The following is a 26,847-nucleotide window of genomic DNA, read 5'->3' on the forward strand; positions in this document are numbered from 1 at the left end:
TTATTCATCAAGAGACTTAAAACCCTGCTGTTTCATTTGAATTTAGCAGTATTTAATATATAATCAAGCCGTAACAGAAGAACTCCATTTATTTAGAAAAAAATAAATAAATTCAAAGGATGCAAATACAAAATGTCAAGATACTTTTACCAACTTAAAGAAAGATACATGAAAAAAAGGCTTTAAACAGAATTAGATCCCTTTATATATTTTAAAAAAGCAATTACTTCTGTTTTGATATGCACAAATGAGGTAAAAACATTTTCACAAAATAGAGTACTGTATATATTCACCACACAAATAAACAGGTGGCCTTGGTTTAAAGTCAAAGAGGAATTGGTTCTTTAGATAAGGATTTCTGTGATTCAAAGACAGAGCCCATCATGCTTCATTCATGAATACTCTCACCTCACAATGGATCCTTCCCAATCCCCTTACAAGGATGACTCCAAGTGCCAATCCTGTTGTCATCTTTTTAACTCTGTGAAATAACAAGCATTGCACTCCCAGCTATATTTCATAGCTTCAGCTTGAAAACCTTTTTTTATATATATATACTCTTGTTGCTGCCTTCGGAAATATTGGCACTTTTTAAGATCTGTAATAAGAGTGATGATTTCTCCATCGAGTTTCCCATCTCCCCTGATCCTTTGGTTCACAGCATGACAGTGAGCGATCAGTTCACATTAGGATTAGCACTCTGATGTCTTTTAACGCACTCCTACTCGCTGCACTCTCCTCAGCCAGCCTGTCATGCTCCACATACAACATTCTCCAGAAAAAAATATGAATAAATAACCGAAATGATGAAAGAAGGGCAAAAAACATTGCCTTAAAATGCATAAAATACAAGGTTGGCCTTTGAGGCCTCACGGGGGGAGACTTTTAGTTATTCCAAAGCTTGCCTTGCTTTTCCTTCTCCCAATGCAGCCTCACCACATGCGTTCACAAGCCCATTAAACATGTTACACGGGAGGTGCTCAGGGTCTGAAAGCGCTTCCTGAATGCACCTGGTGCTGAGGTCCATTTGGTTCACTGCAGTGCCGAATAATGTGATGGAGTACAAGAACTTATTTATAGTAGAACAGGAAATGATGATGCTGACGGGTAAGCTGGTTTGGTTAATAATACAATATTGTCGGGAGGAGGCAAACTGGACTGTAAGCTCATTCCAGTGCTGAAAGCTCCTTCAGTGAAGCTCGATATCACGTTTGAGTTGATCACATGGAACAACACACATTTTTCATTTGTCTTAATGGCTATCCTTTAGTTTGGCAGACTCTGATTGCTATCGCTTAGCAGAGCGTGAGAGTCAAGAGAGTTTTCGATAGTTTTCAGCTACAGAAATTTTCCGTTTCATGCCAGCCACATTTGTATTCCCGCTGTTCCTTCACTCCTTTTTGGAGAGAAAGAGAGGACATAATTTGTATTCCCAAGGAATGTCTCCTAAAATGCCAAACAATAAGGCTGCTTTCAGTTTCATTTTCCTCAGCGTTTTTCACACATCTTCAGTTTTTATTGGTCTTTTTTTCCCCGCAGACATCCTCTTTCATCCTTGAGTGAATAGAATCTAAGTGGAGGGCTGAGCAAATAGAAAAAAAATCAACAGTATCCAAGTATGAAGTTATGATTGATGAACACAAGTGGCCACCCTGACAGTACATGCAGCGAACTGATTTCAGAAAGTGGCCCGTAAAAAGAGAAGGACAAACCCCCTTCTAGTCGCATCTGAGCATGGCAGTTTATTTTTTCCTGTATTACTTTTATTTAAGAACATATAGACCATACCAACATATAAAACACGTTCTAAGCCCTCCACTATTGTCGGTCACAAAGACAACAAATGGTTCCACTAAAATCATTGTCATCCGCAAGTCACCATGATAAAGATGCCCGTTTGTCATGACCACAGCTTGCCGTTTCCTGGATTAACACTTCCCATTTGCTGCTCATTGAGAGTCCCAAATGTCACTCGCCAGATAAAGCCAATGTGTAGGAATTGTAGGCATTATAAAAATCCCTCAGGTTTGCAGACGAGTCTTTAGTGGTCTCCCTCCTCTCCTTGCACTGCAGGAACTTACTGGCAGTACTTTAGAGGTCGCTGCCCTCGGCCCGCTCATAGAGGGCTTTCAGCTTCTCAAAGCGCGGCCCCCACTCTTTCAAACACTCGTGACCTGCCGCCGTTCCCTCTTCCAGCCCAACGGAGCTGAAGGAACTCAGTGACCCGGCTAGCGAGCCGCCCCCCTCCGTGGAGAAGACCTGGAGGGAGTCGAAGGGTGCCGTCTCCGGGTGCTGGTCGGCATCACGGATAATTTCACACAGGTAGCGTGCCAGGTCCTGGCTGGAGAACGACAAGCTCTTGCGGGCCAGCTGGGCCGCTCGGCTGGGATTTGCAGTCTGGCCTTGAGCCGGAGAGCGGCAGGGGGGTACATCCCTACGAATGGTGGCGGTTCCTGAGGAGGTGGTGGTGGTGGCCGTACCCACTCTGGAGAGGGGTTCAGGTTGGCAAAAGTGTTGCTGTTTCTGCTGGGAGGGAGGGTGGTGGTGAATGGCTAGCGATCGGCTGTACTGCACCGACTGGGCCGGGCTGGGCTGCAGGGACTTCTGGAGCTCTGCCATGTCATAGGCATTCTGAAGGAGAGCGAGAGAAGAGGAAATTAGATGCATAAAGCGCTGAACCATAACAAGATCATTAGAGTTACATAATGTGTCATTACATTTAGGAACTGGTATAATATCAACAACAACGTCTGTCACAAAAAACTGCTACAACTAATAAGCTCACTGACAAAATAAACTGCTTGTCTGTACTTCTTCATCGTAATTTATTATCCCCAAAACTGTTAATGGCATTAATCCGGATTCGAGCTGCTAACACTGCATTCAGATGAACACCTTTGTGTGCGTCTTCCTGCACCTGAGAGGAAGAATCCTGACAGACGCAGTGATGAGCACAGCCCGACATTTCACACTTAGTCAACAAAACAAGACACCGGTCCCCTTCTCCCATTGAGCATCGTCATTAATCCCATTCCACCGAGAATGATTCCTTTTGTTATGTAGCAGTGCAGCTCTCGGTGGAGGAAGAAAAACATATAATTTCCCTTAAGGGGAAAACAGATGAAGAGGAGGAGGAGGAGGAGGAGGAGAGACAGAGAGGGAGGTGTGGGTGACACAGGTGTGGGCGTAATTGATTACATGATGAGGGAGACATGTGAGGCCTCATCAGATGGAGAGGATCAGAGCACCACTATGCATCTTATAATCATGTAACAGGATTTTACACAATGCAGATATGAGCATATAAGATCCTGCAACATATCTACACCCAAATACTTCAGAGGAGCAGGCAGTTACATCAAACACCTCGAACCTCTTGTTTGGTGGGTTTCTGGAAATAAAAAGGCAAATTTCGAACAAAACAAGATGTCACGCTTCCTCTCAGCACTTTTCATCAGGATCCGAGCTCATTTCTAAATGTTGGAGTTTTCATAGAGACAAACTGACATGGGTGCCCTGCTGGGATGGGGCGTCATGACAACCTGTGCAAGTTGTCATAGTAACTTTGAGCACTCAGTTGTCCTCCTGTGTTGGAAGCAGGCTTCAGATTATCTGACCTGTGAACTGAAATCAATTTTGAAACAGAAGTCATGCACTCACCTGATCCTCCTCCCCTCCGCCCTCCTCGTCATAGTTGAGCACATTTTCTCGGATGTCTTCCCATCCGTCATGGTGTGCAGACACGTGATACACCCCCTCCTTCAGCCCCTTATAGCTCCGCCAGCGTGTGTAGAGGAAAATCCCCAACAGCAGCACTGCGAAGTCAGAGAAAGAGGTTGAGAATTACCTCAAGATCTGATCAAGGATCCCTTTAACCTATTACAATTTGCAACAATGACCCTGTTCCTAGATCAGGGTGAACTACTTTTAGGCAAGCTGGGCTGTGAAAGCACATCACCTGGAGCATCCCTCGTCCCAGGTCGTGCTTCTCTGGCACTAAGGTGACTTGATGTCTGCTTGGTGACTTTGTAGAGATGGCTTTGATTTGCCACAGACACTTTATTTCAGTGAGCACAGAGGCTTGTGTCAAGTACAGCTTGCTGGATCAATCCGGCACCACTCTGACCTTTAGAGTATATTATCTTGCTATCGAATGCCCAGTACACGTCAAATCTGCTAACAATCTATTCTCTCTCTCTCTCCTTGATTCAGATATCTTCTCCATTTACCTTCTATCATGTGCTCACCTTTTGTGTGTTTCATCTCCCTCACGCTCTCTTTCAATCTTCAGATCTTTTGTGCTTTTCTCTTTTCCTTCCTTCTATTGCTTCCACTCCATTACCTTAACAGGGATTATATGAGTCTTTGACCCTGTCGCAAAGACGTGAGAACCTAACACACGGTGAAGGGACCATAAAGAGGCAGAGGAAAGCAATGTGTCTGTGAGAAGGTTTCATAATGGCCGTGTCAGAGCTTGATAACTGCTTTTGGATTAATCTAAAGGATTTGTGCACTTGATGGAAAGCTTTGCAGCACAATTCCACACCAATACCTCTTAACAGACTGAAAAATCACACTCTCTGGGCCCTATAATACACCTGGAGCAATGCGACGGAAGGCGCAGCACAAGTGTGTTTGCTAGTTTCAATCTGACGCCATTCGCATTTTCCCATCCAGCGCCACGTCATTTAATTAGTAAATGCATTTGCGCTCATTTTTGCATCCATGGAAGAGCTGTTCTAAAAAAATAGGTGTGTTCAGGCACAATGCTGGCACATTGCTATTTTAAGGAGCTGAAGATAGACTGCACCATAGATCAACTCAAACCTGGTCTAAAGTGTGGTGCAATGTTTTGTCTTTGTTATTTAAAGAGTGTACACGCTGCTTATTAAACACATGGACACACAGCAGCAAACATGCCAAATATTAAAAATTAAAGGATTGCAATGCATAAAAAATGTTTTGTAGGCTAATTATATTTATATATATAGGTTAAAGGTTTTAAAGGTTAAAAACTAAAGGTAAAGGTCTTTTTTTTTTTAATGTGAAATAAGTTACAAAAAATACACTGAAATGTGTTTCAATCTTAAAAGTTTAAGAGTCTTGTTAGACCATTATTAAACTGTCATACTGTCCAGGCACTGTATGAGGAAAAAATGCTGAAATGTATATAATTGTATCCCTTATTCATTGCCAAATGTGACTCATTTAATTGCCATTTCGGTCTAAAAATGGTCATCTTCATTAATATGCCTTAAAGATGACGCTGTGCTCTCTCGCACTCTATTTTTGTCTCTCCAGCAGTGACTTTTCAGTGATATTTGAATGCATCTTGTGTGGTTAATATTGAGTGAGAAGCTTTTTCATGTGATTCCAGACAAGCCTTCTATCTCCTCACTGCCTGCTTCATCGAACACATGACCATGAACAATCTGACCCCTCGGACCCCTCCCAGGACACTCAAGACCAGCCCAGCATCTTAATCTCCACAGTGGAGTCAAAAAACACTGCAAAACTGAAAGACATTCAGAAGACTCTCTTCTGTTTCTACTATGTAATAAACCCATCCCTCAATGTGAAACAAAACCTCAAACCCACCTGTAACCAATGGAGAAATGTTTTTCTCTTCAAGCACTTCACATAGAGCAACAGAGTGAACAGAGCTGTTTAAATATCAATCAAGGTTTCTGATAATAACTGGAACAGAACCGATTAATGACGATTTCTCATGGTCATTACATTTATTGTGTTTTCTCAAGGAAAACACCATAAATCAATGCCTAGGCAAAGAATAAATGAAACACATTGTTCATCTATTTAATATACGTGATTATTAGTTTAATAGCATTGACACTTTCTGAAAGAAGCTCTGCATTTCATCTTCCATACAGAAAAACACAAAGGATGAGAAAGCAATAAAGGCAGGAGGTAGAGAAGAAAAGATAAATTAGTGGGCAATAAAAATGAGTTACACATGGCCTTAGACAGAATTCTGCTTTGTCCATCTCTGTTCTCATTTGAATGGTGTCCTTTAACCTTTTATTTTTTACTTACTATCTTTACCACAATTTGGTGGTTATTAATTAACTAATCAGATAACTATCCACTCATGAAAATACCATGTGTAAATGTCCTCCAAGATGCATTCACGAAGAGTATTGCCCGAGTTTAAAGGTCCCATTTTACGCGCTTTTTTGAAGCTTTGATTGTGCTTACAGTGTGCAACATAATATGTATTCATGTTGCGCGTGTAAAAAAATACAATATTTTTCACACAATCCACTTATCTGTATACTAGGGGTGTAACGGTTCACAAAATTCACGGTTCGGTTCGATACGATACACTGATGTCACGGTTCGGTTCGGTTCGGTTCGGTTCGATACGTTTTAGATACAGCAAAATGTAAAAACATCTCAACTTTTCAGAATGCCGCAAGCGCACCGCGGGTCATGTGACAAGAACCAACCAATCAGCTTCATCCTTTCCCGTAACAACGTTGAGAGCTCAGCCAAGATGAAGGATCAGCTGATCATAGTTGTATATGAATTGCAATTTTGAAATAAATTTAGTAGCAGAGCTACTGCAAGCGATTTTTAGAGCAGGAAATCCATTTATCCTTCGCTGAAATTTCCGCGTCTCATGGAGAGAGCACGTCATTGTTGCTTAGCAAAGACAGACGCCTCATGAGCGAGCCCGAGCGCTTCTGCCCGAGCGCTCTCTTGCCATCACCATTATAGCTTAAAGGGAATCCAAAGTGCACCCAAACACCAGACCTGTTGGTTATTGGAGGATCTTCTAATTTCTAGTCTGTTAAACGCATTGGCTATTTTGCAACGAGCCTTCAGCGCGTACTGAGTGAGCGAGCGCCTGCTGAGTAGCCTAACATAAACATATAAGAGGGTGTTTTTTTCTTCTTCGGGAGTGTCAGGGGCGTTGCCTGTTACGTTGTTTGGGTTATTGGGCTACCTTGTTGAACGCATATCATTATATTTCTATCTCTCTCTTTTTTTTTTTTTTTCAAATATAATTAATTACTCCAACGAACCGTTCGGTATACATAATGCGTACCGCGTACCGAACCGAAAGCGTCGTACCGAACGGTTCAATACGAATACGCGTATCGTTACACCCCTACTGTATACCGCTGTTTTCACTGTCATAAAAACGGGCTGATGACTTTCTTGTTCTATAAAGTCCCTCCTTCAGAAATACGTAATGAGTTGTGATTGTGCCAGCGATTCCTGTGTTGTGATTCGACAGCAGCTTAACCCACGCGGCCCTCCTAGAAACGCGATTGGGCTAGTTTTGGAGTTTTGAGAAGCAAGTGGGCAGGAGCATGTGCTGGAGATGTACCTCTTATCACAGGAGCGTTTTTACTGACGAGATGTGCATGAAAATCGCATTCGATTTTTTTGCACAGCCCTAACATCTTGTTAATAAAGCCAAACAGCGTTGCCCCTTTGTGTTATAAGTTACAGAAACTGTTAAACGCACCTACTTAAATATTAAAATACACTTACCGGTTGTGGTCCATTAACAACGCCTTCTCCAGACAAAGAGGGAACTGCTCCATCTTTCAGGAATAATCTTTGTGCGAATACGGCATTAAACTGATTCAGATTGAGAAAGCTGTCCTCAGCAAGCTGTCCTCAGCACAATGTGCTGCACATAGTTTTACATGTAGATTATAATTTTCGGGAACAGAGTTAAACATAAATTGTAACCATTGATCTCTAAGTACAGTGTCCCTGGGAAGGCCAAACAAAGGTGATTGGACTCTGAGATGAAAATAACAGCACAAACGCAGCTCTTCCTTTTCTCGTCAAAGCGCAACAAGACCACGCCCCCCTTTTTGTGTATTCATGTGGGCAAAAAACTGTTTTAGTGACGTCATTACTGCAGGAACTAGAGGGATGTAGTCCAAATGGGTCGTTCGTTGTAGGGCGAATTCTGTTAAATAAAATATCTCACTTGGCATTGAACTTTGAGCTTTAGAATTTTACAGATATTATTTATACTCTAACAACAACATTACACCAACTAAATAAAGTTTAAAACATGGGATCACAAAGATTATCCGACACTTTTGACAAAGTGGTTGTTAATTTTCGGTCATGCTCTTTTTTTTATCAGTGGAAGAAAATCAGTCAATGTATAATGCTTAGTATTTTAAAGTGACAGTCTTACTATCTGGTTTCCTCATTTAAAGGTGCCATCTGTCATGTCTGGCAAAAAAAATCAAGTCATACTCCACATTCCATACCAGATGGGGGCAGTATGCCTCAATAAAGTGAATTGGTCTACTCTAGAGTAATAAGCATAGTCTCTATGCTCCGCCCCTACCTTCACAACAACCCTACAGCCATAGCCGAAGCCTAACTGTGCATTCACACCGCTGCTGCAGAAAGATTTGTGAGCGCTCAGATGCTCTGACGTAGATCGCATGCTTATTTTGTATTTAAAGCGGCCGCAAAGCAAACAAGCTTGTTGATGTCGTGCAGACTAACCACAAGGAGAGTAACTTTATAAGTTAACCTCATTAAATATAGTTGCGGATGAAATATTAAGGTCCTTTACTTAAAATGAACAATCTCAGACACCTTGGTCCACGTATCACTTTTTATAAATTTTTTATACAGGGACACATCATAGATTATTGCAAACGCAAAACAGCAATAATCAACCTGTCCTCCATTGTGCATGGGAACTAATGGTTGGAGCTGCGTTCTCTGGAATCAATCGGTGGACTTCTACGTTCCGATTGGTTGCTGCCCAACCGCGTCATAGCTCATTACCATAAAGTTGCCTTAATTTCAACTCTCCTCAACGCTCTCAATGGCCAAGTCGCCGCCGCGCCGCTCCTCGCTGCTGCTCGATGCCGGCTTACATTGAAAATGAATGACTTCCGGCCGCTTTGACGCTCTCGACGCCGGCGGTGTGAACGCACAGTTAAGAGGAAGTTTTGCCTCCAGAGTAACGTTGGGTGATGTCAAGTGATTTTGAAACATGACATCTTCAAGCTACTCCCCTTCACCTTTACCAGTGAATATGTTCCTATTCGTTTTGTTCATATTACATTTTGAGTTGTATATACACATTATTTGAAATGAATTAATTTGACAGACATAATTCTGTCAACATAATTGGAAAACATCAGACAGCTGATGTTGACCAAGCTAGCGCCAACCAACGTAACCAGAGCTGCCAACTCTTAAGCATTCACCGTGAGACACACGCAATTGACTCTTTTCACACGCTTTCATGCCTCTCATCAATTTTCTCACAAAACCACGAAGCAAAGAGGACACGGAGACCAACAGACTAGACAGAGCAGGTTAGTTATGATATAAAAAAATGGGTAACTTATAGCTAGCTAATTATCAAACGCAGCTACACTAGCCATCGCTAACATGAGTTAGGACTTTTTAGCACGTTTATCGAACAGCCTTCTATGTTATAACTTCCCGAAAAAAAATACACAAACATTTAAAACAAACTTCTAGCGAAATACTAACAGCATCTAACTTACCAATCCAAAAGAAATGTTGCAAGTTCGGAGTCGAACCTCATTTCTTTCAGGTCCATCAGTTGTCTCCAGCGATTGAAATCAGTGCCGATCTTTACTCTGGTTCGGCTCCTTTTCTTATCGGATTTGATTTGTGATTCCGAGTGCGGTTGTTTCCCTGTAGTGGGTGGTGGTCTCTTGCCAAGGGCTTGAGCCATCCTTCCGCTTCTTCTTCTTCTTCAATGGATTTTTATGGCAGTTGGCATCCAAAGTGTTGCAGTACTGCCATCTGTTGTCTCACTCTAGCTTACTCACTTTTATTTAAACTTGTCTTTCCAGTCCAGTTCTCCTCAGAAAATTAAACAAATATCTCCATCCTTGGTCATTATTTCCATATGTTCCATCCTTCCGCTCTCTTCCCTGAACTGAAATGAAGTACTGGGCTGTACTTTCCACATGATTGACATCAGGTTCAGGTACGCCCACAAGCCGTGCGAGTTATTAGTGTATTGTAGGTTGGCTGGTGGTTATGTTGCCCACATACCGCCGCCCATGGCCGAAACTGGTATTACGACACCTGTCGGGCCGGGGCTAGTAATGCTAGTGCTAATTAAGGTTGATATCTCTGCAGCACTATAACTTGACATTTTTTTAATGACATCATCGCCCTTATTTCTTTTCATTCTTTTGATGCATGTAGGTAATTTTTTGGATATTTTTAGCTCAATTTTTGCATATGGCACCTTTAATAAACAATATCCCATCTATTTTTTTAAAGGTTTTCATCTGATAACACCTCAGACACATTGGTATATCCAGATTGAGATCCAAATATGAAACCGTTTACAAAACCATGCCTGGTGATGAGGTCCGTCTACCTTCTGGACATTTGATTTTCTCTACTAAAGAGTAATGAGAAATGGTTTGATTTTCGTTTTTTTTTTTTTTTTTTTTTTTTTTTTTTTTTTTAAATAACAAAAAAAATAAAAATAAAAAAAATAAGCTGGATCTTTCACATTTTGGGCAAAATATTTGATTATGCTTTAATGTTTGTATTTGAATGTGTGTGTGGCCTTGAAACGACCCTCTTGTCCCCATCTTCTAAACTACACCAGGGGCAGTTCTAGGATTTCATCCTAAGGAGGGCTTAGCCCTCAGAGAGACCATTAGATGCAAAGATAGAAATTACCTAAATATACTTAAAAGTGCTTTAAAAAAAAAAAAAAAACTGTTACTATATTAGGTAAATATACACAAATACCTAATAAAGCTACATAAGTTACTTAGTGAATAACTGAGTGAGTTATTCTCTGCAATTTTTGTTTGTTATTTTTTTTATTAACATTAGTAACATAAGAATTGTTCCATTATATCCAATATTTTCTTAACTGTTTACGATTACTTAAGATGTTACAGACTAAGTTTACTTGTATACTTGTCAAGACAGACATTCTGACATTTTGTGTGGTCAGTCATATTTTGATTTGAAACCCCATAACATTTTCCTGAGAGGTTGACTTAAGACAAAAATGTCTTAAGGCCCAATAACTGGCTATGCTTTGGAATTATGAACTGAAGCGAGATCATATTAATGCCTTTAGAATTGCTATTCTAGATCATTTAAAGTCCTGCATAGATTCAGTTTTCCAACTTGGCTATGGTTTGGTAAAGCCCAAGTGGTGATATGAGTACAAGTTTAAGTAACTAAGTAAGAATGAATGATTTTCTCATCTGAAATTATATTCTCCACCGAATCAAGCCGTCACATCGCATTCTTCTTCTGAGGTGGTTTGCTCCTCTGCCTTATTCCTTGGATTATTGTATGAATATGCTGTGATGCGTGTGGCTGTGACAGAAAAGACTGGACTTTGTGTTGGTTTCATATCTATTACATAATTTAAATCAAAAACAAGCATTTTCTGTTTATGTCATTTAGAAGTAAACATTTCAAGCTTTCCATTGACATGTTTCTTATGTCTGTGAGGCAAGTATTTGCAGTTTCAGTAAATTTTTGTGATGTGTTCCAGAACGTAGTTCACGGAGACCCTGTTTGTTTTCATTTTACAAAATGAGTTTGTTATTGTGGGTGTCTTATTCATATGACTAAAAATGACGGAGTAGAAGCTTTTTGTGCTGTTGTCGGAACTGTGGCAGCACCTCCGCCAACCGCAGAAGTGTATTAGCCTACTTGTGGCCAGCCAGGTGGCTTGGGTCTCATAATTAGCTAGTGCTTGTCCACTCTCATTATGGGCACGCTGGGGCTGGGCTCACAGAGTGGCTTAGTTCAAACATACTCACAGAGATAGAGCACACAGTTTTGCAGCTCACTACTGCTTGGCCTTAAATGCCCTGAAGCCTCAACAGAAGATCAAATAAAAATCCAGCATGTTTACACTGATCTGACCTGACTTGACCGATTTGTCTACATTATGGACCAGCAGTCCTCAAAATGACAGAAAAAACAGAAAAACTCAGCTAAAAATATTGAGAAGCCAACCATCCCAATGAAAAAAGAAGAAGAAGAAGCCTTAAAGGGGTCATCGGATGCCCATTTTCCACAAGTTGAAGTCTGTCTAATAATCAGAACGGTTAAACAAAGGAATTCATGAATACAGAAAGTATTATAATGATTGCTTTTATATCAGGCCTATTAGTAATCTCCAACAGACTCCAACTTTGAATGATGCTGCAAGCTGATGAATGGCAAGTTCACGTTCTGGCACGACTACCCCCCTCTTTCAGGCTGAGTCGAGACCTATTCCCAGGAACAATATCCATTGACTGGGGGACACCGTCCCTTGGCAAAATTTACCCTTGGTCCCAGACATTCTAAGTGGCTAAGGAGGAAGGTACTGTGAGATACTAGCCAGGATGAGCCAGTCGTCAAGGTAATTCAGAATCTGATTCCCATCTGTCTCAGCAGGGAAAGAGCCTCATTCACGTACTTCGAAAAAGTTCAAGAAGTTAGGAACAGTCCAAAAAGGAAGGAACGTGTATTGATATGCCACAAAAAAAGCATATCCCTCAAAGGCGAATCTCAAGAATCGCCTGTGGTGAGGGGCTATCTTGATGTGAAAGTAGGCATCTTTCAGAGGGACTGGGCAAGGGATTGGGTGGCAAGGGATTAGGTTGGTTTGAGTGACAGTACGCCTTGCGGGGACAGTGCCCAATGCTCATGATAAGGGAAGGGAAAATTGTCCCCCTTGTTTGACAATGTTTGTGTTTTATTTTTCTCACCATTACAGGGGTTGGTTGTCTGGGCGCTGAACGGGCCCAGAGTTCACAATGGTACTAACCCATTTACCCAACACATTGCCGTCTGCTCCTGGAAATGAATGGTGTGCTTGGAGTCACAACACAGGCTACTTAAGGGGTGGTCCAGTGATGGCGAGACTCTGCACCCTCCTCTTCCTCTTCCGCAGATCAGGTTGAAGTCTGTGGCGCCAGGTCCAGCACTACCTTGGGCCAGGGTCTCTGGTGTTCGGGAATGGATAGCATCTGGCTGAGTGGGAATAATGCCGGGGATCAGGCTTAGAGGGAGGAGGTGCAGCCGATAATTTGGGCTGCTGAGTCGGGATTGCCTGGGATGACTTCTGTGCAGCGGTGAAGCACTCAGATAAACCTTCAACTGCAGGTCCAAACAGGCCAGAAGGGGAGACCCCGGTCTTTGGTTGAGGAAGGGGACCTTATCTGCATCCTTGATCTTCGTGAGGGTCTAACATAGGTGGCGCATTAGCAACACAAGGCTGGCCATTGATCTGCCGATCGCCTGAGCCGTCATCTTAGTGGCATGTAAAGCCAGGTTTATCACATTACACAGCTCCTTGAAAGCTGTGGGTTCCAGGCCAGAATCACCCATGCTCTGGAGAAGTTTGGCCTGAAGGACCTGTAGGACTGCCATGGAGTGAAGTGCAGAGGCCGCTTGTCCAGCTGACAAAAAAGCAATGTGAAAGTGACGTGACATTCAGCCAAGTATGGTGACCCATACTCAGAATTCATGCTCTGAATTTAACACACACACACACTGTGAACACACACACTGTGAACACACACACTGTGAACACACACCCGAAGCAGTGGGCAGCCATTTATGCTGCGGCGCCCAGGGAGCAGTTGGGGGTTCGATGCCTTGCTCAAGGGCACCTAAGTCGTGGTACTGAAGTTGGAGAGCGCACTGTACATGCACTCTCCCCACCTACAATTCCTGCCTGCCCGAGACTCAACCTCACAACGTTTCGATTACGAGTCCGAGTCACTAACCGTTAGACCACGACTTCCCCTAATAGGCTTGTCCAGCGAGTGCTGAAGTCATCCTACATGGCTTGGATGGGTGGAGGGCCTTTGCTTTCCAGCCGATGGCTGTGGGCAGGCAGAGATGCATAGCCACTGACTCGTCCAGGGGACACAGTCTGTCTTACCACTTTTCTTCACTCTTGCACATTCTTCAATCTTGCACAGATTTAGACAGGACATGAAATAGTTCGGCATCCATGCCCATGCTGGCTGTACTGGGCTCTGCAGACGGCAGGTGAGTGGGTTCGAAAGATGAGCCCGACAGCTCCTCCGCATCTGAAGCTGCCAGAGACACGCTGTCATTCATGTAGTCACATGTGCTCCCACCGAACGGGACCAGATCACTTGCACCCGCAGAGGGGTCCTGGTTGAGGTGAGAGAAGAGGATGGGGAAAGCCCCTCTATGTGGAAAGAGTGGGGTCACTGAGTGCCCTCTGCCCCACTGCTTTTTCCTCAAAGGCTTCTGGGAGGAAGAAAACAGGAGGGCATGAGGGGCGAGAAAGAAATAGCTGAAAAGAAAAGAAAAGAAAAGAGAGCTATCCATGAATCAGAGAGGCGAGACTCATATCCTCGCAATGAGGACATTCCGTCTTACTGAGTGAAGCATCAGCGTGGGCAGCGCCCTAAGCATGAAATGCACTTGCCGTGCAGGGGAGCCCAACAGAAACGGCCGTAGAATCTTAGCAGATGCCGTACAAGTGCAGTATCAACAGGGAACAAATATTTTTTTCATTCTCTAAAGGTTTGTAAAAACAAAAAATGTTGCTCAGCTGCATTTTAAACATTTCATCTTCATAAACTGTAATTTGTTTAATTTAGAAGTCAGAACACCACAAATCTCTGCACAGCACATCAACTCAAAAGACAAATCAATTTGTTTTTAGCTAAACTTGAATACTGGAATGTAATAAAAAATAATAATAAAAAAAGGAAAATAAATGTTAGTTTATACCAATTCAGGTTAATAAATTGCACTCAGTATTTTAAGACATCACACATTTCTTACATTAAAATGACTAATTAAACAAATGGCTCATATTATTCCTTTTCTTTAAACTGTGGTTAAAAATAATGAGCATTCTCATTTACTTAAAAAATACTGCAATTGTGTATTTATAATCTATTTATAAGCTTTCAGAAGCTTCACTAAATAGGTCTTGCATGAAGTACTTGCTTTAACATGTCAGATCTGTATGTGTGACTTGCATGTAGTACTTCAGCATACTGTCTGTACCCATTTTCTCAAAAATAATTAATTCAAAACTGACATAATGCACCATTTCAAAGAAATCACATGCTATTGAAAACATTATTACTATTCACACCTTAAACTGCTTTTGAACTCCCAGTTTTAGAACACATTGTGTCATTTAATGATAGATGGCAATGATTAACGTTTTGGAAAACAAAGATGTTGAAAGTAACGACACAATTTGAAAGACTTGGTCTAGTAGAATTAGAAAAATACAGAAGGTCTAAATGTAGGTGTACAAAGTCTTATGTGTTTTTCTTCCTTTTTTTTTTTAATATCTGAGCAGATGTCACCAAAATGTATGGAATTTTTTTTCCTGTGGATCAGTGGTAGAGCATTCCGTTAGCAGCGCAAAATGTTGTGGGTTCCACCTCAGAGAAAACAAATACTGGTAATATGTATAGTCTGAATGCACTGTAAGTCGCTTTGGATTAAAGTGTCTGCTAAATGCATAAATATAACTATATAATACAAATATAAAATTAATATGGGGTACAGACACTTTACCGAGTCTCTAAACTGAAATAAACTTTTCAGACAGACATTAAAAAAGGATCCCACGAGAGTCACAGAAAGAGACTGTTAACCATAATCATTCAAGTCCATCTTTTGAAGTTATGATGGGTGGTTATTCCCACAGGTGAGCATCTACACTGTGTGAATGTCAAATCTGCATATCAGCTTTGCTGTAGAATGATACTTGACAATCCAGGTACAACAGAGGACAATTGAGGTTTTTGGACAACATGTTGCACTGAAATATGTTATAATAATATATAAATATTATTATAACACACACACACACACACACACACATATGTGTGTGTGTGTGTGTGTGTTATAATAATACATTCATTAATAAATACATTTTTATTGTTTTTCTTTATTATTTTGTGTTATGTTTTTATTTACATTTTTGGTGTAAAAGGTGACATTGTGACCTGTAAAATTTACTCTAAGTTTAAAGTAGACATATACTGGGGTGAAAGACTTTTTAAGGCCCAATTACATTACAAAACTACAATTTTTTTTTTTTTTTTTTTTCAGTTTGTTTACATGACGATGTTGTTTTGGGGGTCTGAAAATGCAAACTTTTGAAAGCTGTTATCTTCTCTTGGAGTCCATTATTGTCTCAGTGTAAACAAAATAAGTAAGACGTGACGTCAAGCTTGTGCATATTACATGGTTTTGTAGTGTTTCTTAAAGAAAATCATCATCAACTACTGGCCTGGCATGCACAGCATGGCATTTTAAGTAGTTTTCATAGATCCATGTGAACTAGGGATCGTTTTGACCATTCATCTGTTCGAGAACAACATTCTTTACATTGTTGTTGTGTAAACATTCCCTTAGACAACACAATAATGAAATAAAACCCTCAAAAGTAGCAACCACAAGAACAATCCAAATCCTTCTCCTCCTGTTCAGAGCACCACATTTCCCTATTATCTTCTCTTGGAGTTTAACAGATGAACCTTTTCCCTCTTTGCTGTTTCTGTACTGATGTGCTAGTCAGCAGGGGCTGTTTTTCAGTGGGGAAGAGTGAGACCTGACTGGTTTGGTGGAGGCGTAATGTTAGCATGGTGTGCTAAACCTATCAACTGCATTACAGGAAGAATAAAATCACTGTGCCGAAGCCTTTCATTTGGCAGAGCACTGAGGAGGGGGCTGGGGGTGGGGGGTGAGGGGATAAAAACCTTACGGGCTACTTAAATTCAGTTGACGACTGTTGGGACCATTGAAATTCTACCAAAAACCCCAGTGCATTGATCTCAATTTCCAGCCCGGCTTGGGTAAACAGCACTATGTGTGCCTACAAATCAAGTAATTAACACTTTAAAAAGCAACTGGAGCTAAGAATGAATAAGGTCATGCCAAATCTATAATGGAATGAAACTGTGAGAGGAGTTAAAAGATTGTTTGGTTCCCTTTGGCCTCACTGAGGGCAGTCATGCAGGCAGATGAGGACGTCAGAATGAAGGGAGTTAATACGAGTTTCAGCAGTCATGATCATTGATTATGTAGACTGTGTTCTTTACCGCTGTCAGAAAATGCTAATAAAATGCAACACATGGGAACATGATTGATAGAAACCTTTGCATATGTAAGAAATATTTACATATACCAAACTCTACTACAGCAGCTACATGGGAAAAATGTGAATAAATACATCAATATTCACATTGGAAGAATACTGAAGTGCCAACCATCAAAATAAGTTTTAAAAATACATGAGGTTCTGCAGCGGAGGAAGAGCGGAATTAATATTTATGCGATAGAAAGACACATTGGGCTGATTCATTAATTGAAGCCTCTTATTGAAACTAATATTTTACAGCAAACCAACAATCTGTGTGTTGACTGAGAGAGACATTATCATAAAAAAAAAGTAATTAACTGTCCTTTTGCAGCTAAATTGTTTACTTCAACTCTTAAATTCATCAGGAGTGATGCTGAATATGTCATTTTAAATCCAACACTCAAATTTATCAATGAAGCACCTGTATTATGATAATAATTAATATTATAAGTTACTAATATTAGAAATAAGCTATGTAAGAAAAAAATGTAGGTGATTGTTGCACAAGACAAGCAAAAACAAAGGGTTCATTTCAATCAGGAATTTCCTTTTAAGAGCTGAAGATAGATACCTAGTAGGGCCATAAAGCAGATGCATATGGCAAAGAGGGAGCTGAAACTGAGACCCACGTCGTCTCTGTAGATGGCCAGTGTCACCTCGCAGTGCGGCCCACGGTAGCCCTCTGGACAATGGCAGGTGAATTTAGAGGGAGACTGTGCCACACAAGTACCCTTATGACACGGGCGGCTGGCACAGAGCGTGTACACGCAAAATTTGCCGGTGGAGTTTGCCTTGACCATGTGACCTGGGGGACACCTGCAATTGGAGGAGACAAAAGGAGAGAAGCATTAAAAAAAAAACTTCCATTTTGTATGATCCCTATTATTTAGACAAAATAATAAAGATTCTGCAAGATGTATGCAAACTTTTGACCACAACCGTGTGTATTTTTGTACCTGCATTCATGGATTCTCCACAGGTCCACACAGGTAAATGGGGGGCTACACTGGTTTTTACGGCAGGAGTCAGAGGAACAACCCAGAGAGACACCTTGAGAACTGACCACTGACACTCCCTCTCTAGCCTGACCGTCCAGAGGAATAAACCGCCCATTGAGTCTCAAGTCCCGCATACAGCCTGTGCCAATGAGAAAAACAAAACAAAAGCCAAGTGAGGTTTCATGTGTCAGTATAAATATATGTATACATATAAGTAAAGTATGAGTCCTACTCTTTTACCTACATTGCACTTGCTTCTTCACATGCACGGATAAACTGAGCTCAACATGATCTACTCATATTCTGAGCTTTTAAGAAAATTGCTTTGAGTCCATTTAATAAACACACAAAGTGTGTGCCTGAGGCTAACCAGCATGTCTGTGCACAGAGGACTATTCCACCTCCTCTTCTCTTTCATGTCACGTCATTGTCTCCGTTCACTCCCGCTGTCTGTTTTTTATGATAGCTATACTTCCCCTCTACATTGAAGGTGCATTTGAGGCTATTATGAATTAATTGTTCCTATTAATTTTTCATCATTGCCAATACAATAGTGTGTAATCATGACAGATAGAGGAACTGCGGTATGAATTAGCTGATAAAGCTGTACAGATTTGTCTGCTTGATGTACACATATGCTGGCTAAGTTCTTTCTATGACTGAAGTTAAATTGGATTGGTCTACTTCACAGTGCTCTGATTAAATGCAGTGATTGGATTTTTCAGGCCATGGGACAGAGCATTTTTGTTAGTTCAACATGTCATGCTACAGTGTTTATTGGAGTTGTCCACAGCTCTCCATGCACACTTTGACATACTGACTCCATTTCATTTATTGTAACCAATTCATCTATGGCGATCGTCTCTGGACAGACCACACATACTGCTATTCAACACTTGAGATGCGAAGCAATGGGAATTCCTTATCAGGGAGCTGTACTTGGTGCTGCTTTAAAAAAAAAAAAAAAAAAAAAAAACAACATTTATAAAGCGTTATCTGTTTCACACCATGGTGCTTATTAGCCAATTAATTTCATTTTTTTTTTTTTTTTTTATGTAGACACAGGTTAACAAGGTAAAACATAAATAAGAAAATGCACTTAGAACTAGAATAGCAATTCTTAATCATTTTTGACACCAATGAAGCCTATTATGATGCCTTTCATTTATCATTAGCAGTAATGTAAAAAGGCTACATCGTTATAACCATTCACTTTATAAAAATAATAATAATAATAAAAAAACAACACTTGAAAAAGCAGGTGAAAAACGGTCTCAAAAAGCAGTTTCTTGTTCATTTAATGAGACACCTGAGCTTGTTTGTCCTTTACAAGCTATAACAGGAGGTAATTTTGCATCTGTTGTATTATTTTAAAGAAAACAAGAAAAAAAAAACGATTATTTGTGATACATCACTAATGTTTTTATTGTGTATTATTTATCATTTCTCTTTTGCATTACAGTATGCACTGTAGTTACATGTATTAGGCATACGATCCTCAGAGACTGGTATCTATGTCATTAGCTTGTTGGCATCATGCTCTACCAACAGAGCTTCAGGAGCACAACTGCACCTTACCTTGGAAGCTCTTGTTGTGTCCTGAGGGGAATGAGTTGCCCAGCATCACCACAGCAGGATCAATAACTATCTCCCGACTGCGACCCGGCGATCCCGTTACCTCGCGCCGTCCTCCCCCGCCGTCCAGACGCAGAGTCATCTCATTGTCATGACGATCTAAGTCAATGTCATGCCATTCTCCGTTGTCTAAACGATAAGAGGGCAATGTCAAGTTGAAGTCCCCATCACCGAGGTTGTAGAAGACACTTAACAGACCCTGATAGATCTGAGAAAATGGGACAAAAAAGAGAGAGATAATGCGGTCAGAATAAATTAATTTACAGTTTTGTAAATTTTCTAAAGAATCTGGAGAATATATAGTGGCACAGACAAAGAACAGCTGTGAAATTATGGAAATGGTGGTAGAGAGTAAGTAAGAGAGGTTCAAGACCCACTGGGTACTTAAGATATCAGACTGGGACAGGATCTGATAGAAAAAAAACAAACAATTAAAACAACTGGGCACTGACAGAATTAAACATATCGGGCCTTTAATTGGAGATACTAAGAGCAGAGAATTCAATATGGTTTCAGTGAGGTTTACCACTATATTATTGTTTTGTTCCTCCAACTCTATAGTGGTCAGCTGTGAGACTTTCTTTTACTCTCTCTTTCCCTTTGTAAGCGCTTCTTAAACTGATTGTTTCTTATAAATTTTCTATGGCAAGCTTTATTATTTATGAGGATTTGTTAGATAAATAGTGTCTAATATCAAAGTACAGTATAAAACTCTGCAGTTTTATGCTTTAAGTCATCCAATATCTAAGGAGCCCTCCACTATAATGTTTTTTGCATTATTTGTAAGTCTAAGAACAATAATTCAACTGATGTTTTACGTTACATGCACATGGTTATTAGCCATAGCTTCATATCCAGTGAAAAAAAAAAAAAAAGATGAAAATGCCATGTTTGACAATGAGGTTTGTATTTGTTTGTGAGACAAAGTGCAGCTAGCCGATTTCCTGAAGAAAGCCCCATCCTTAATTTTAATTTCAGAGTCTTTCTGCATGTGTCCCTGAGAGCATAATTTGCCAGCCTCCAAGCTGGATCCTGGCTTTGTAGCAATGTAAAAAGAAAGACTAATCAATGATGCAAAAGGCAGTGAGACTCTCTCACATTTCATCAACAACAGTTCACACAAATAAACAGTTGACCTCTGTGAACCTTTGGAAATTCTTCCTCTTCCATAGCCTACTCTGTATTGACTGTTTGACTATTTCAAGGCTTTGCTACGCTGGGTAGGTATTTAAACCTGAAGGCGTACTAATTAACAAGAACATTTACTTTAATCTCTCCACGGAAAATCTTTGAGTCTTTTGTTGTTTTTTAATACCCTAAAACCGTGATTGCAGTCCTGGGGTACCGCTGCTCTGCACATTTAGTATTGCTGTCTTATTTCATGAACTTAGTTCAAGTTGATGATCTGAATCAGGTGAGTTTAATAAGGGAAAAATCCTAATGCACAGAGCAGTGTTACTCCAGGATTGGAATTGAGAACTACTGCTGTAAGATTTACATCATAAATTACAGTATAGATGCTCATTCTCATCGCTTGTTGGTGTGAAAGGAGTCGGCATGCTGCTTGTCCCCACCCAATGATACAGAAACCAATGTCATCCACTGGAGCAGCAAGTGAATACATCTGCCCAGTTGCATTTTTAAGAATTAAAAGGCATTTAGTTATGGAACACTGGATATTAAGAACATAGTGCAGTGTATGCCTGGGTTCCCTTCCTACCTCACCCAAAAATTCTGTTATTAATTCATTTTGTTGCAAACCTGTAGGGCCTTTGTTCATCTTCAGAACACAAATGAAAAATATGTTTGATAAAATCTGAGAGCTTTCTGACCCTCCATAGACAGCAATGTTCAAGGTTTTGAAACGTAGTAAGGACACTGTTAAAATAGTCCATGTGACATCAGTGGTTCAACCTTAAGTTTATGAAGGTACGAGAATACTTTTTGTTGAGAGTACTAGAGTAGCACCATACATGCGTGTCATGCTGCTGATGCAGAAGCCAGCATTCTGATATAGAACATGCATCCGCTGTGCCTTGTTTACAAGATGCATGCATCATGGTACTATTGTGAATGATGGCAGAGACTGACCATTTTTTTCCAAACTGCGACAAACGCCAGTCACTCTTTTTTGCAGAATGCAATATATCCTTTTAACCAATCACAGCGCACCATTCCACACACAGTAAATTATAACAACTAATCACACCCCACCATTTCACGCACTCTAGACAGCAATGGAGGCACTTGAATACACCCGGCATACTAGTTTTCCTCATCTACTCTTTATTTTGTGATCAACAAACAAGGGCTGCACAATAAATTGCATGTGATTGCCATGCCTATCTCGCCAGAAAAGCCGATTCTGTGATTAATAGTACCGGTAAATCTTCATCAAGTATATTCAAAGGAGTGGCTTTAATACACAGAGCCGTAGATCACCGACAAGCTATGCAATAGCGTGTTAATTAGATTAATCATATTTATGTTTTTGTTTATACAGCACATTGCACTAGTCAACTAAATTAATGTAACTTTTGGAAGTTGAATATAAACAAAATGTCATTTTGGAATTTCTGTGGTCTAATGTGCTATTGTTGTTAATTTTCTTGTTCATGATGAAATTTTATTTTATTGCTGTAATTAATTTATAGCATTAACATGATGACCTGCTGAATTCATTTTGAAAGCGATGACTGATGAATGTATTCTTAGTACAGTGCCTGTATATAAGATTAGTATTGAGTTCAGAGACTCTCATATAGATCAACTTACTATGTTGTGTGTTTTCATCAGTTTCAATATGAAAAATAACTTTCATATTGATCCAATGGATTTATTGTATTTTGATACTGCTAGGATAAGGATACACCTGAAAAAGACAATGGACAATCTGTTGATGAGTCAGCTAGTCTCCGAACTGGCAAAACAGTGGGCCAGTTTAAAAGAGGACAGGACACGTTTAATTCAAGATTCAGTCAAGCTAATAAAAGGCTCCCTTCACATGTTACTTGAGGCAGTCAAATTCTTTCAGTAAGCATTGGTTGGCAAAAACTTCAAAAGAGTGTTCAACGTGGAAGTGACGATTGCAACTAATCTCTTCTTGACCAAACTGACGATCTTGAAAATAGACCCAGAAGGGCTAACCTGGATATTTTTAATATTCCAGAAACGCAGTGAGGATGGAAAAGACCCGATCAGATTTATATCTGGGCTGCTTAAAGATACCATGGAGAGTTACTGGAATTGAGCTAGTACATTGTAGAGCTGTAATCGGGCCATAAAAGTTAGGCCCGACAGGACCCGAGCCCGACAGTACATTTTGATTGACAGCTTTTTAAAAGCCTGAACCCGTTTACAGCCCAACATTATTCAAATGTGCGCACGCACACAGCTCTTGTGCCTTTTGTCAAGAATGAGTCATTTATACATGTTTTAACAATTTATTCATAACTAACGTATACTAGACCACTTGGAAGTTGCAATAAAGAAATGAAATAAGTCCTAATAACATCTTAACATCTCAGCACTCTAAATAGACACAGGCTCATTAAGCCTATAAATAGACCAACGCACCAATAAAAACAAGTCTTTTTTAACAAATTAAATTAAGATACATGTTAATTTAAGATGGATATTTGGCAATAACGAAATTAAGATAAAGGCTTCACCAGATTTGCTTCGCCACTAGCAGCTGACATGTAATAAAAGAACGATGCCAACATTAGCCTATTTACTCTTTCTACATTATGCATATATTTAGTTATCATTTAAAAAACCTTTACTCACAGAGATTAGGCTAGGCCTACATGTTTTTGTGGAGGAAAATGTCTAAATCCACTGTAGATGGCTTCAGCGCGTTCCTGCACTCACTGATGGTGCGTCATTATTCACTCATTATTCTCATTTTAAACATGGTCAAAACTTTTCCACACCTCAGACTTTGATGTAGTTGCAGGTGCAACCAAAACGTAAACGCCAGAGGCAAGCCTCCGTTTCACCTACTCGCCATGCATTTTCCCATCTTTCTCACACTAATCGAAACACACCACGACCGCTCGTTTACCTCGCAAACCAAAGCGCAAGCCTGAGCTCGGCCCGAGCCCCGTGTAAGATGATATAAATGAAGCCCGAACCCGTCGGGTCCCGTCGGTTCTTCAGCTCTAGTGCATTGTGCGCTTCACCCCAAATCTGGAGTAGGGTAATATCTAAGACCAAAAGAAATTCATTGTCTGCTTTGAACGATTTCAGGATAAGGAAAAGGCACTTCACTGGGCCAGATGACATGATATTAAATGTTTTAGAACATAGCGCAGCTACATTATGGGGTAATGGCTGCATTTTTGCTGTTTCATCAGTGCCATCTGCTGTCAAAGAGTGCATGTGCATTTACTCGTTCTACCATGCACTTCTCAACTTGTTGGGTTTGTTTACATCAGAGTGCTCATGCCTCATTGATGCAGCATACAGCAGTTTTGTGCTTATTAACCAGTTGATGGGAAAAGTATTATTTAATTGCATTTAAAAATCGGAATAATTTGTAATAAATAATTATTCACAGTATTTTGAAGGCCCCACAATAACAATATTGTGCATGCCAATTATTGTGATATACCATACTACAGAATACTGGCACAAGTAAGCACTAATGATTTAACATTTGGCTTTGTATACCACAACTGACCAACTTTAAATCTATTCTGGATATTATAAAAGCAGCATCCATTTGAGCTACTCCTAAATATCTGGGTCTAATGGCTAAAATTATGAGATGAAAACACCTCAATCCATCTCACAGTAAACTAGTCAGAATACCTAGAATTTAAAGAGAAACACACACTGTATTGATATTCTGCTGCCACTATGAAGTTGTGGCTAAGTCTCTTGAGAAGAAATTAGATGATCAAACTATTATTTCCTCCTCATCTGCTGATGACAAGAACACCTTGCTAGAAGTGTCTCTGTGAGATGATGCGTCATAATCAGATACAACAGGCAATGCTAAATGGGTATTGGCACATCACATCAATTAGCATTATTGCTAAGGTAATTGAGAGAAGCACAGCATGAGATTAGGTTTTAATCTTTTGCACATGGCACAAAGGCAGCATCAGTTCCTGCACCCCTGTGCAGCCCCGGAAGAATCATAATATAGTAGGTAATAAAATCTGTAGCCTGCCACTTTAGGGGATATAGAATGTCTTCTAACCTGTCTCACAGACACGTCTAATTCATGCCACAGATAAATCAGACACGATTTACATGGGAGAGAAAGAGAGACAGAAAAAAAAGGAGAGGAGAGAGAGGGAGTGGGAGAGAAACAAAGCAGCAATCAGCAATCCAACTGCATCATCTTAAAGCAGGTTTTGAAAAAATGAGACAGCCTTGGAGTGTGAGGGTAGATGGCATGCATTCTGCAAGTGTATCAGCCGAATCGGGAGACGCATACTAATGCCTCTATGATTAAACACAAACTCATTGCTCCATTCAAATTCTCACATTGCACCGCTGTTGCAACAACGTACGCAGGGTCTGGCAGATGGGCTGCTATTACAGAGCACATCAAGAACAAATAATCTTTATATGCTGGCGGTCCACGTTGCTCATTCGTTGTAAGGACATTTCATTGGCACAAATTTGTAGGGAAACAGAAGAGACATTAAAAACATTAAAAAAAATAATAATAAAAAATCACTTGGCAGTGTGTTGGCAAGGTGCTCAATATGCCTAATATAATATCTAAGTTAATGTTAATTTATAAGTATAATATTGTTCAAAGTTAATTTAAATTTATTTCATAATAAATGAATGTAAATCTATACTTGAAATGTGACAAAAATGTATTGTTAATTTATATGCACTCTTCTATTACTGTTCACAGGTTTGGTAAAGTTTTTGTACTTTTTTAAAACTTTTTTGTTGTTGTTGTTGTTTAATATGTGAGGCTTCGGAAAAGAAAATTATTTTCAAAAAGAACATGATAATAATAAATCTTTACCAGAAAGAAAACCTTGATAATGAATTTGCTTTATTCAAGGGAAATGAAAAGCATGAGAGAGAGAAAAAAAAGATGCTTTCAAGAGCACTAACCTCCAGTTTGAGATATTCATTCTGTTCTTTGGACAGCAGGCTGAGGATACAGCTACTGTGTTTGCGTGTCCGGACCAGGACCTGAACCTGTGTGTGTCTGGCTGGGAGAGTGAAGGCCAGCTGAAAGTGTATGTGACTCCTTCCATCAAAAGAATACTCAGGGACCTCTGTAAAACACACAAATGTGTTCTTCAGATGCAGTCCTTAAAAAGCAGGCATAAACAGTGAAAAGCAGTGTGAGAATATCACAGGATGTTCCAGTTGCATTACATAAAGAAGCTCTACAAATTCATAACACTTCTGAATATGATTTGTGCCAAGATTCGGCATGCGTGAAATGCTGCCTGGGTGCTCACACTATCCCTCCTACACAGAGCAATTCAAAGATATTCACTGCCCCACTGAAAAGCTTTCACACACACACACACACACAGAGAGAGAGAGAGTTTTCACATCCATTCAGTCATTCTCTTTAGCAATGACTTATCTGCTTTATCTACGGAGGCTCAGTCTCTCTCACATTCCACCTGTGGAAATAGACACAGTTCGAAAACTTTGGAACAACTGCTGTGTAATTACCCTTTTCACACTGATGCCCGCTGTACCCAGGTGTGCACTGACAGCTGAAGGAACCCCACTCTCCATGGCAGCGGCCCCGGGTCCCACAGGAAGGAAAGCCCATGTTCACACAACTATTGTCCGTCATTCGACATCCTGGAGCACTACCAGAGGAATCAGCTGGTGAACTGAGGTCATAAAACTGAGACCAAGAGAGAGAGTCAATGTGAGGGTTACAGACTTACAGAAGTCACCAAAACACTTGAGAGTAACATTAATCTGAAAAAAGTAATAATAATAATAATAATAATAAGCTTAATAATAATAAGCTGGTGGAAATATAAATAAGGCAGAAAATAATGCTCAGGATAGGCCAAACTGGGAAGCCTTGAAAAGTGAAGAGGTGAAAAGAGAAAGTTTTATCTTATTTGTGCA

The 26,847-nt window shown here is 40.2% G+C and overlaps 1 protein-coding gene across 1 annotated transcript; it reads right to left on the reverse strand.

Annotated features, from left to right (window-relative positions):
* Positions 1-9: 9 nt before the first annotated feature.
* On the reverse strand, positions 10-26,637 carry LOC113051899 (putative neural-cadherin 2). The gene is made up of 7 exons (XM_026216065.1): positions 26,434-26,637; positions 25,855-26,021; positions 19,708-19,972; positions 18,088-18,268; positions 17,703-17,947; positions 3,661-3,815; positions 10-2,631 (listed from the first exon to the last, which is right to left on the reverse strand). The coding sequence occupies exons 1-7, from the start codon at positions 26,558-26,560 to the stop codon at positions 2,092-2,094; spliced, it is 1,680 nt and encodes a 559-aa protein (XP_026071850.1). The 5' UTR covers positions 26,561-26,637; the 3' UTR covers positions 10-2,091.
* Positions 26,638-26,847: the final 210 nt, after the last annotated feature.

Source organism: Carassius auratus, chromosome 32 (genome assembly GCF_003368295.1).
Source record: "Carassius auratus strain Wakin chromosome 32, ASM336829v1, whole genome shotgun sequence".
In the NCBI taxonomy this organism is placed as follows: Eukaryota; Metazoa; Chordata; class Actinopteri; order Cypriniformes; family Cyprinidae; genus Carassius; species Carassius auratus.